This window comes from Monopterus albus, unplaced genomic scaffold (genome assembly GCF_001952655.1).
Source record: "Monopterus albus unplaced genomic scaffold, M_albus_1.0 scaffold366.1, whole genome shotgun sequence".
In the NCBI taxonomy this organism is placed as follows: Eukaryota; Metazoa; Chordata; class Actinopteri; order Synbranchiformes; family Synbranchidae; genus Monopterus; species Monopterus albus.
The window spans coordinates 119492-130576 of NW_018128246.1; the positions used below are offsets into that span (position 1 = coordinate 119492).

The following is an 11085-nucleotide window of genomic DNA, read 5'->3' on the forward strand; positions in this document are numbered from 1 at the left end:
ACGCTGAAAGGATGGATTTTGTAACGCGCACGCGCAGCCTGCACCTCTGAAGGAAGCTGCAGTCAAGTGCCCAATGTTATGTTTACATACATCCTCCTCTCATGGTGAAGCGACACATTTAATGCTTTCTGGCAAATTCAACATAACCGTGACCGTTCTGCGGTGTCAGCATTGTTTTTCAGAGAAAGGCAGTTGAAATAAATAAATAAATAATAAGGACATGAATTGTTGCTGTAGTCTTTAGGGCTGACGCACGTCCTCGACGTCAGGACAGCAAGGGTAGGACGAGGGCAGGCTTTTGTTTGAGGGTAGGTACCAGATTCATGTTTTGTTTTAGGCTTTTTGTATCTCATGTAATCTTTCATAGCATCGTATTACAGATGTGATTCGGTTCAATGTTAGAACGATGCAGTACTGTCATAAACAGTGCTGCAGGAGGAGGAGGAGGTGGGGGCGATCGGGCTGCTGTTTTGTTTATTAATTTACAATTTAAAAAATAAATAATAGGTAGGCTGTCAGTTTGACCTCACATGGCTTTAAGGAAGTAAGCGAAGAATTTATTGGCCTCTTTCTAAGATTAACCAACAAAGGCTGGCTTGTTTTGGCGCAAAACCTCACACAGCTGTGTGGTCGTTTTCAAGGCAGTGTCATTCAAATGTCATCCTTATCTTCGTTTAGTGTTTCTTTGCTGCTGGGTTATGACGTTAAGTTGACCTTTCTCGTGTTTCTTCTCCCATATGGGGTCAGGATCATATCAGATTGATGGTTTTGTTTTGTTTGGCATCGTTATAAAACTTAAAGGACTCCTCAATGCCACTTAATCAGTCCATAGGTCAGTTAACGTGAAAACAGTCTAATTGATCACACGATTGGTAATTTGAGTGAAAGATGAAACCAAACGAGACCCTGTTTTTGATTAATGAAGAGCAACAGATGGAAAATCAAGAATGACAGAGAGCAATTGTTATTTTTAATATCAGACAAAGAAGAGGAATCAGATTCATATTCTCATCTTGTATTTATTTACACATCCGGGTATCTGCGCCCTCCCTCCTCCCTCAGTGGCGCGTTCATCACGCATGGGAAATAATCCATTCAGCCACAACGCAATACCTATCAGAGCTTTGTCTTTCTGAAACCAAGATATATGATCTCATTTGCTGCTTGTGATAAATAATTCACAGGAACAGACACATAAATCTGTGTTTTGAGTATGTACCACTATTTACAAATAGTCAAAAACTAAATTAAAGTGCCATATAAATAACTTACAATATACTCTGGGGCTGCAACTAACAATAGTTTTTATTAATCTGACTTTTCTTTTATTAATTGCTTAATTGTTTGATCTATAAATACCAGAAACCAGTGAAAATAATCATCTTAATGTCATAGAACAAAGGTGGCATCATTAAATGTCTTATTTTCTTTGACCAGCAGTCCAAAAATATTTAACATAGTAGGTCATAATATAATCTAGGCAAAAGCAGCAAATCCTCACATTTAAGAACCTGGAACTATGAAATGTTTGGAAGCTTTGGCTGAGATTGACATTTGTCAAATATATTAATTTTGTTGCAATTAAATGAGTAATCACTGCAGCACTAATATTAACTCTTCATATATGGTATCTACAGAGTATTCTGATACAAAAATAGTCACAAATACAATGCAGCAATAGGGAATAGAATCCCTAAAGAGTAAAAACCCAACCTGGTTTCCATCTTTCCCACGGGAGACTGAAGGCAGCGCAGCCAGTCATTGGCCAGTCGCTCTGTCAGTCAGAGCTCTATCTCCCTCCCACGTGGTAACGTTTCGTACCAAAGTAACCAGGCCAGTCCATCACGCACACAAAAGACACAACAAAAGCCCGTGTTGGGAAAAATGAGACCCGTCAGCACCCAAAGGACCCGACAGTAAGTTCTCATCCGGCAGCATCACCCATGGACCAGAACCTGGGACGACGACAAACATTAATTTAACTTTAAAAACAAGCTGAAAAACACCTCTTTCTTCAGCAAGCAGTTTTCCACCAAGCTGCGTTTGGCTCAGATCTGATCCAGGTGGTGAGTACAGCAGCAGAAACATGTTTGTCTGAAAAAAACCTGAAATGAAAAAGTGTCGTGTGTCGTGCTGGATTCACATCAGACTCGGAAAAACAAACAATAAAACCAGGCAGCGCAGCGACACTGCTGGCGTCGTGCTCTTTGTTGAGAATAAACATTAGGAGAGGAGGTGGAGGGAAAAGAGGAGGATTGAAGGTTGCCCGTAACGCCGAGATTAACCAGTTTAGATGAAAAAATACCCGTAAAAACGCACGTTGTGTTGTGAATATGTTGTTTAAGTGGTTGGACTCGGTGGTGCTGGGAGCGAGTCTTTTGTCTGGACGCACTTCTTCCTGTTGGAGGTTGCCAGAGACGCGCAGTGTGCTGCCTCTTTGTTTCCACTTTACCCAGTTTGAACATCAGCTGTTCTTACTGGATTACCAGTCGACTCAACTCGGCTTCCGTTTTGGAAATAAGTTTTTTTTTTTTTTTTTTTGGCGTTTATTCGTAAAACTGTGTCGATTAAAATACGACCCGTTCCCACGTAACGAAGAGGGGCGAAACAAAACACGGCTAATTTATAGGGTTTCAAACTCCGTTTTAAAGTCTTTTAAAACATACTTAACATGTTGAAGTAACGTCATACACATTGAACACAAAGAAACCATGTGCTGTCAGAAACTTGGCTTCACATTAGACCAAAACAAACAAACAAACAGCTCAGGGTGATGTTTATCTGTTCTTATTTGGCATTTATGAAGACTAAAGTAAGGTGTGTGTGCCATGTCATGTTGTCCGTCTGTGTATTGAAGGGGGGAGGGGGTGGCTAAATGCAAATAACGACATGTTATTGTCTGTGTGCTGTGCGTTAGTGGCACCTTCTCTAACGAAGCACCGAGTGCACAGAGCTGCTCTGATCACTGCAGCGATGACGCTCAAGTGTCACACTTACAAAGCTCCTGTGTGTCTGTGGGTGTGTTTACTTTTCCCTATGCACATGCCACCAGAGTTTGGACTAATTCAGAAAGGGCATTTTGTCCTTTTCATGCAGGGATTATGTCTCAGGCACCTGTGCAGATTATTCAGGATGTGTGTACTGTAAATTTGACTCGTCTAAGGCTACAGGGTAGTTGAGTTGCCAGTTTTCACCCTCCCAGCCATGTTAAGTATGCATGTGTTTATTTGTGTTTGCAGAGCAGCCATGCTTCACATCACGTCACGGCTGCGTCCTGTTGAGTTGCGGAAGCTCCTTTGTTTTTGCGTCTGGCTGTTGGCTTCTGTCTGGGCACTGCTCTTCCTGTTGCAACACACAAAGCTCAACTGGAAACTTCTAGAGCCGCTGAAACTCGTTCTCATTGTGTTCTCACTTTCAGATGCAGGTTTTTTTGTTGTGTGTGTGTGTTTGTTTTTCTTTGCTACAAGTTGCAACCTTTGTTAGTGAGTGACTGCTGAGCCCACGGGGCTGCACTAGACTATATATTTTAGAAAAAGAGTGTGCAAAATGGTGTTTTTGTTCTATTTAAACACTTAAATGATCAATGACAAGATGTATCAGGTGACAAAGCATGGCTAACTGAAACATAATTACAATATAAACAGCCCCTAACACCTTCAAATAAGTTTGTTACTGCCTGGTCTGTGCTTTGGAAGATATGATCCTAAAATGCACAGAAACTGTTTTCTGCAGAGAACAGAGGTAAAGCCACTCTGAACAGATGAATAGCACCTCCTATTGGCAATAGAGATGCAAGATGTCATAGTCCACCCACACCAGCGTTTGACTGACAGTTGAAAGTGGTGGGAAAAGTACATGTGTTATTCAGTAAAACTAGTAACGCTACACTGTAAAGTCCTGGGTTGCACTACAGACTGAATATAAAGACGGACAGTGTGTCACCAATGCCAAAAGTGAAGCCAAAATATTGCAAATACAGGGGCGGCCATATTGTTTTTGTGACATTTTGCAACCAAATTCTGTCATGTGATCCATGTTTATATACAGTTTACTAGGGCTGCCCCATGAAAGTCAACTAGTGAAGAGACCTGTCAGTCGACTGAGACTGTTGAACCTTTGTTTTTGTTTTATTTTATTTCAGCCATTGTGCATTATGATAGAAGATAGCCACAGCCTCTTAGTTTGTCATCTTCTTCTCATTTTCTTGGGCCAAGCAGCAATTTGCTCAGTGCTTTCCCGCTGTGGTCAGGGGAAATACCCAATTCAACGATGCAAGGATGTATAAGGTCCAGCGACACTATTTAACAAATTGCTACCCAGAATGAGGAGAAATCACATAAAGGTGAGGTTTTTTTTTTCTCCGGTCAGCTTGTCTTTTGAGGGAGCCATGATTTTCCTGACAGGCAAACACACCAAAACTTTTATTTTAGACAGAAGCTCCAGTAATGCCGCTCTGCAGGTATGTGTCCAGTTGAACAGACGACGACTCCCTTTGGTCATTAAACTATGAAGGAGAAATCAGTTGCCAAGTGAAACATGTTGTTTTCCATAAACAAAGGTTTGTTTGATTTGTCATAATGTTGAACTTACATCACTACGCAGCCATGTTGGTCATCAACAACGCGCCATTGTAATCACATAACAGATGATCGTAATCAAATGATTGCTCCAGCAAATGAGATGTATTTATATTGAAAATGCAATCAAGATCGTGAGCTCTAAAAATAGGAGTATGGAGCATCTGTGTGTGCCGCTCACTACATCTGTCTTTCCTTTTCCCCTGCAGGTTTGATTTTCTCCTGTGGTGTCTGTGTGGAGCCTGCCACACACCCACTCCACAACAACGACGGCTTTAGCTTGCATCTTCCAGTGTTTCTTCTGTCAGCAAGTCCAGCAGAGCTGCAACTCTTCCAGTGCCAGCCCTGACACCAGCGAGGAGCCCTGCCCCATTGACATGGTGAAGATGACCAAGTCGAAGACCTTCCAGGCTTACCTGCCAACCTGCCACCGCACCTACAGCTGCATCCACTGCCGGGCACACCTGGCAAATCATGATGAGCTCATCTCAAAGGTATGACAGCTCCTCTGCTCTTCCATGTCCTTTAGCACCCTGCAGAATTTCACATGACACTCAGCTGGTCCATCTGTATTCACGTATGTGCAAAAACAGTACTGGGCTTGTGCAGTTGCGTCAGAATCTCCCAGCAGCTACATACAGTGCTGTCACGAAGGTCAACTGGACAAAAATAACATAAAATGTTAGGCCTGCTCCAGCAACACTGGTGGTGATAGGGTGTGATGTAGCAGGATAATAAATGTAGGTCACTGTGCCACGGCAAACTGTTTTTAGCCATACTGTTTGTTTCAAAACATGTGAGAAACGTGAGAACAGACAAGTGAATTAACCTTAACAAACAGCTAGCTAATTAGTGCAAACAGTGCTACTGGTTATATCTGACTAATAGCCACCAGTAATGGCTTCTGATGTGCAGCTAAGGGACAAACATCCCTAAAAACAGGTAACTATGGCCTTAATATACCTTAATGCTGCATAAATCAAGTCCTTACACCCCAGTTTGCAGAAAACTTTGTTTATTTCAGGTGAATTGCTCCAAATTACCTTTCAAGTTTGCCTAAAATGCAAACTCAGTGGTAAACAGTCTTGACATGCAGACCTTTGAGGGACCAAAGAAACCAAAACAAAGGAAATGTTTTACCTTGTTAGCTATGTTGCTGTTATTTTTATACAACTCTCATCTGTTGGAGTGTAAACCTTATGAAAACAACATGGACAGATGCTTCAACTACGTCCAAATGTCCACTTCAGTGTTCAGTTTGAGCACAGACAGAACAGAAATTGAGTCATCTGCAGTGACTGTGTTATCTGCTGACAGCTGCTAGCTAGCGTTAGCTCCCAAACTGAGAGCTAAGATCAGGTTGCAGTCATTTTTCAGTCTGTCACTCCTGTCAAAGGGATCTCTAGGTCCAATAAGAGTTAGCTACAGTCAGCTAAAGTTATTCATTCTGAATTACCAAAGTGAGATCTAAACAATTTGAGCAGCTTTTTAGCCAAACAAAACAAGAATGTTTGCGGCTAAATACTCCCAAAATGACGCCCCCATCCCAACATTCAATACTGCGTGACGTACTTTCGCCTTCTCTATTGTCTGACTAATGACTAGCTATCAAGTTTGCTAACTGGCATAGCCTGCGTGCTAACTGACAGTTAGACATTTGTCTTCAGGGAATATAGAAAAAGTATTTATGAATTCAGCTTTAATGTGAGTGGTACTTGCGTATGGGCAGACTGAGAAACAAAAGCAACATTTCGGGCTTGAGTTTGTGAGCACATAGTTGAGCTGCTATGAGAAAAGATTTACAGGATTTTGCAGTTTGATCTAGTTATTATTCAAGCCACACACTGATACATTTGCAGGCATCTGGATATCGAAGTGAATATCTTGGTCTCGTTAATCATCTTTTGGATGACACTGAGTCCTGATGATGTGTCCTGGCAATATGCGGAAATGAATAAATGTGTGCTCAGCTAAATTATGAGTTCTCATTCAGCTGGGACTCGGCAGTGATTGAGCATTGTCCTCTGGTATTAGTTATGGAAAAAAGTAATCGGGTTTGACAGCAGTGCAGTTTTATTTGATGCTGTATTGCATCTTTAAAGCTTGTGTACTTGTCTGCTCCTGCACCTTTATTTTATTTCTGTCGATAAATTCTCAAAGGCTCAGATGACAGCCACAAAAGAGCTGGTCAGTATTTCACAGTGTTTCTGCCTTGGCTATTTTTGTTTCTGCAGTTTTTGGAGTAAAAAAAAAAAAAAAGTAAAAACAGAGATCTTTAGCTCACTGAGCTGCCGTGGTTACCTCAAATTTACTTTCAGGGTATGAGATGAAAAACCTAGACAATCAAACCTCAGATTTGTTTCACTGCCTACGTAGTTTCTATGAAGTCAGAGATTACAGTGAGCTGTTTTTGTTTTTATGTGGTTGTATCGTGTCCTCCTTGTGATCCACGCAATACAGCTGAATTTACTGGTCAGAGAGCTCACCAGGGCTGCAACCCATGACTGTCCTTATGATTGAATCACCGGGTTCTTTATTTTGTTTTTCCTTCTAAAGTTTTAGTCTGGAAATGATGGAAGATAAGAGCAAATGCCTATTGTCAGATCCCAAAACCCAACGTATTGTCTTCTGATTGCTTGATTTGTCTGGAACAAAGGTTGGCAAACTCAGTGGAAAAGTTCGGAATCATATGAGGTTAAGAAAAACACTGCAAGAAGTCACATAAGAGAGGCTGGAAACTAGAAATGTTAAGCATCGTTTATTTGATGAATCACTTAAAATGACTGATTCATTATGAGTCAGTTGAATGATTAATCAGCAAATACAATTCAGCACTGCAGTTATTGATTCTTAATGTTAGTATTGTTTTTAGGGTTACAGTTAATGTCTGTTTTCATTATTGATTAATCTGCTGCTATTAGATGTCTGTAAACGGTGAAAAATATCCAATACATTTTCATCAGTTCACTTATCTTGTCCAACCAAGTCCCTGATATTTGAAGATATTGGGTTTGCTATCCCATAGGAAGCTGTGGGAGAAACAAACGAGAAGCTGGGACCGGGAAACATCTAGTTTGGTTTTTGTTTTCATTTCTAGAAATAACTTTGAACCATTTATCAATTATCAGAAGAGTTGTCTGATGTTTTCTGTTGATCACTTAGTCAGTTAAATGTTGCAGCTCTAAACCTTTTCATCATCTGCACCAGTCATCCATGACAGAGTTTCTCCTCTGCTGGTTTGATAGAAATATGTTTGGGTTGTTTAATGCAGTGTTTGTCAGGGTGTGGTCACAATAGCATTTAGGAGGGTGAGTTCTCACCAGCTTCAGCTAATGTGAATGGAAACCTTGCTATCAGAAGATTTGTTTAATCCAGACACACTCCTTGAAGCTTTAGCACTGAATGCAACTTTGAACTCTGGCACGTTGTCACACTGGAGGGTCCTAAATGGAGGAAAAGGTTGTTTTTAGCTGTTGCAGTTTCGTGTAACACTTCCCTGGTTGAAATTATCTCAGTTACGGTTTGTACCCAGTTGCAGTAGTTTTTCACCTTTGGCAAATGTTATTGGCTTGACTGCTAGCTTATGGTGCGATACGTTTACTTAAGGAGACATTTTGCTTTACTGTGGAGAGTGCAAAGTTGCCATCAAATGTGCCATTTTGGGAGATCATGCTCATTATCCATCACAGAGATAAACGCTACATGCATCTGTAAGTTAATTTGAAAACAAATACTGTCCCATACTACGTACAGTTACTGATGCAGATGCTACTGTATGCAGTCGGTAAAGTGAGATCTAAACAATTTAAGCAACTTTCTAGCCAAACAAAACAAGAATGTTTGCATGTAACTCCCAAAATGGCGCCTCGTCCCAACATTCAGCACGATGTGATGTACCTTCAGATTCTCTGTTCGACTTTGGTCGTTTTATTCTTGCATTGTTTATTGCTGTATTGTACTTAATTGTTTTGTTTGCATGTTGTCACAGTTTTGAAAATGAAATCTTTTGTGGTTTTATTTTTCACCAGTGCGGGTGATTGTCATGCGTCTGTGCTTTTAAACTGTGGTAACGTGCATGTTTTTTTTTTTTGTTGTTTTTTTTTTCTGTGCCCAGGCAGCAAATATAATGGGACACGATGGGTAATAAAGTTAATTAATTAACCTCTACATAAAAAGCACATTAGATAATGTTTCTTTCAAAAAAATTCCTGTAACACTGGAAAGTCCCACAAAATACATGGATGATCCCAGATATGAAGCCACCGCTGAGCCCTTACCAAATGTCGACACTGTTTTGGTTGTGAAAACTGAATATTTACCTTCCAGTCCAAATTGTTCATCATGAACAACTATTAATAGGCACATAAATCCTCCCACATTCCGTCCTCAATAATTACAGTCCTAGCACAGGCAAAAACAAACACAAAAAAGCTCATTTTACAGTCAGATTACACAGCAGGCTGCTGAAGATTCAGCCCATTTGCCCCAAAATGAAGCTGCCAAGTCTGGTCATTAATCTGAAGAGTGAGAATCTTAACTCTAGTGAACCGCAAACAGCAGAGAGTGACTGGACTCAGCGCTGTTACGTCCTCTCGTTTCTTTTGCCATGAAATTCAACAGCTGCCACTTGTAACTGCCGGCTTCAGGTCGACAGCTGGTGAGCAAAGAGCGAGTGAAGTTCATAAATTATCAGATGAACCCGAGTGCTTCAGCTGAAGTGATGACCTTTGTGTGTTATAATATTAGTGACAGCGTGCTCCCCATGCATTTCACTCTCACCACACACTAAGCTGATTATTCAAATGGCAAAAATGATCAATCTATGCACTTGCCATTTCCATATCAAAATCCATTTGCCTCCTGTGGCTCAGACTTGGAAGCTCACCTCTTGTTAGTGCGAACAGGACGACAAAACCAGTAAACAACCCTGTTGCCAGTCTGTTGTTCCTTTTAGCAGGATCAGAGGCCTCAAGTTGGTGCTTTTAGAGCTGTGAAGTCACACAACAAGGATTTCACGGGGTTTAATTGTTAAAGATTGTTGTAAATCATGATGATGGCGCCATTGGCCAAAGAGAGGAACTAGCCTCATTTATCTGCACCTCAATTAACCTGTCAGAGATGTGGATTTATTGTCACATAGCGACGGCTGTGACGAGGCAGAGCGAGGTGTTTTATGATGAAGCCGAGCTCTGGATGCACGGAGGTTTTATTGGCCCCGGTGCAGGAAATTAAATTGATGCTGCAGCAAATTATGAGTGGATGCAGAAAAGTAAAATGCAAATTTCCCTAGTTTAAACACAAAAATAATGAGGATATTATTAGAGAAAATTGAGGAAAGTTGAATTATTTGGAATAATATTAAAATCAATAACAAACCTAAAGAAATGTGTCAGATCCAGAACAACAGGATATTATATTTAAAGCCGCGGAGTGTCTGATTGGAAGCTGTTGTTTTAAGTATTTTTCCTTTGTTTTAATTTCCTCCTTGATTCACATCCTCTTGTTTGTAAAACAGGAAACCTACTGGTTTGAGACATCACTAATAATAATCACCTTATTCAATTTATGCAACAGTCCATACAAAAAAAAAAAGCAACTTCTGCAAAAGGCAAATGTCTAAATTAAATATGCACACGTGGTGAGAGACCGAACAGTGTGAACGTCAGTGTAAATTTGAAGCCAGTTTAATTGTTCTGGATTTACAGTGAGGAGAAAAATGGAAACCAGCTGAGCAAAAGCAAAGTAACACCAGTTGCCATAGAAAGAAGGAGCCATGAAGAGTAATTTTAACAAACATGTTTAAACTTGCAGTAATTAAACCTCTACTCAAAAAGCCTACTCTTGACCCAGGTGTCCTAGCTAATTATAGACCAATATCCAATCTCCCATTTATTTCCAAAATCCTTGAAAAAGCTGTTGCAAAGCAGTTATGTGACCACTTGCACAAGAATGATTTGTTTGAGGATTTTCAGTCAGGATTTAGAGTCCATCATAGTACAGAAACCGCATTGGTGAAAGTCACCAATGATCTTCTCCTAGCCTCAGACAAAGGACTTGTCTCCATACTTGTCCTCTTAGATCTCAGTGCTGCTTTTGACACCATTGATCACAGCATCTTACTGCAGAGACTTGAACATGTTATTGGGATTAAAGGAACTGCGCTAAGTTGGTTCAAATCTTATTTATCAGAAAGATTTCAATTTGTTCAGTTTAATGACGAATGTTCCACACAAACTGAAGTTAGTCACGGCGTTCCACAGGGCTCTGTGTTAGGTCCAATTCTCTTCACTATATACATGCTCCCTTTAGGCAATATTATCAGGAAGCACAACATAAATTTCCATTGCTATGCAGATGATACTCAGTTATATTTATCTATGAAGCCAAATGAATCAGATCAGCTGGTCAAACTTCAAACATGTCTTAAAAACATAAAGGCCTGGATGACCTGCAACTTCTTACTTCTAAACTCTGACAAAACTGAAGTTATTGTACTTGGGCCTGAAAA

At 40.4% G+C, this 11085-nt stretch overlaps 1 protein-coding gene across 6 annotated transcripts in view; it reads left to right on the plus strand.

The window, feature by feature from the left end:
• Window positions 1-11085, plus strand: part of LOC109951144 (protein yippee-like 1) — a 31188-nt gene that overhangs the window by 1081 nt on the left and 19022 nt on the right. Inside the window, exons 1-3 of one of the 6 annotated variants that reach the window (XM_020585456.1) lie at window positions 2073-4342; window positions 4431-4558; window positions 4787-5071. In XM_020585456.1, the coding sequence (XP_020441112.1) occupies window positions 4955-5071 (117 nt within the window). In that variant the 5' untranslated portion in view covers window positions 2073-4342; window positions 4431-4558; window positions 4787-4954. The other 5 variants (XM_020585454.1, XM_020585451.1, XM_020585457.1 and 2 more) reach the window with 5 other exon arrangements.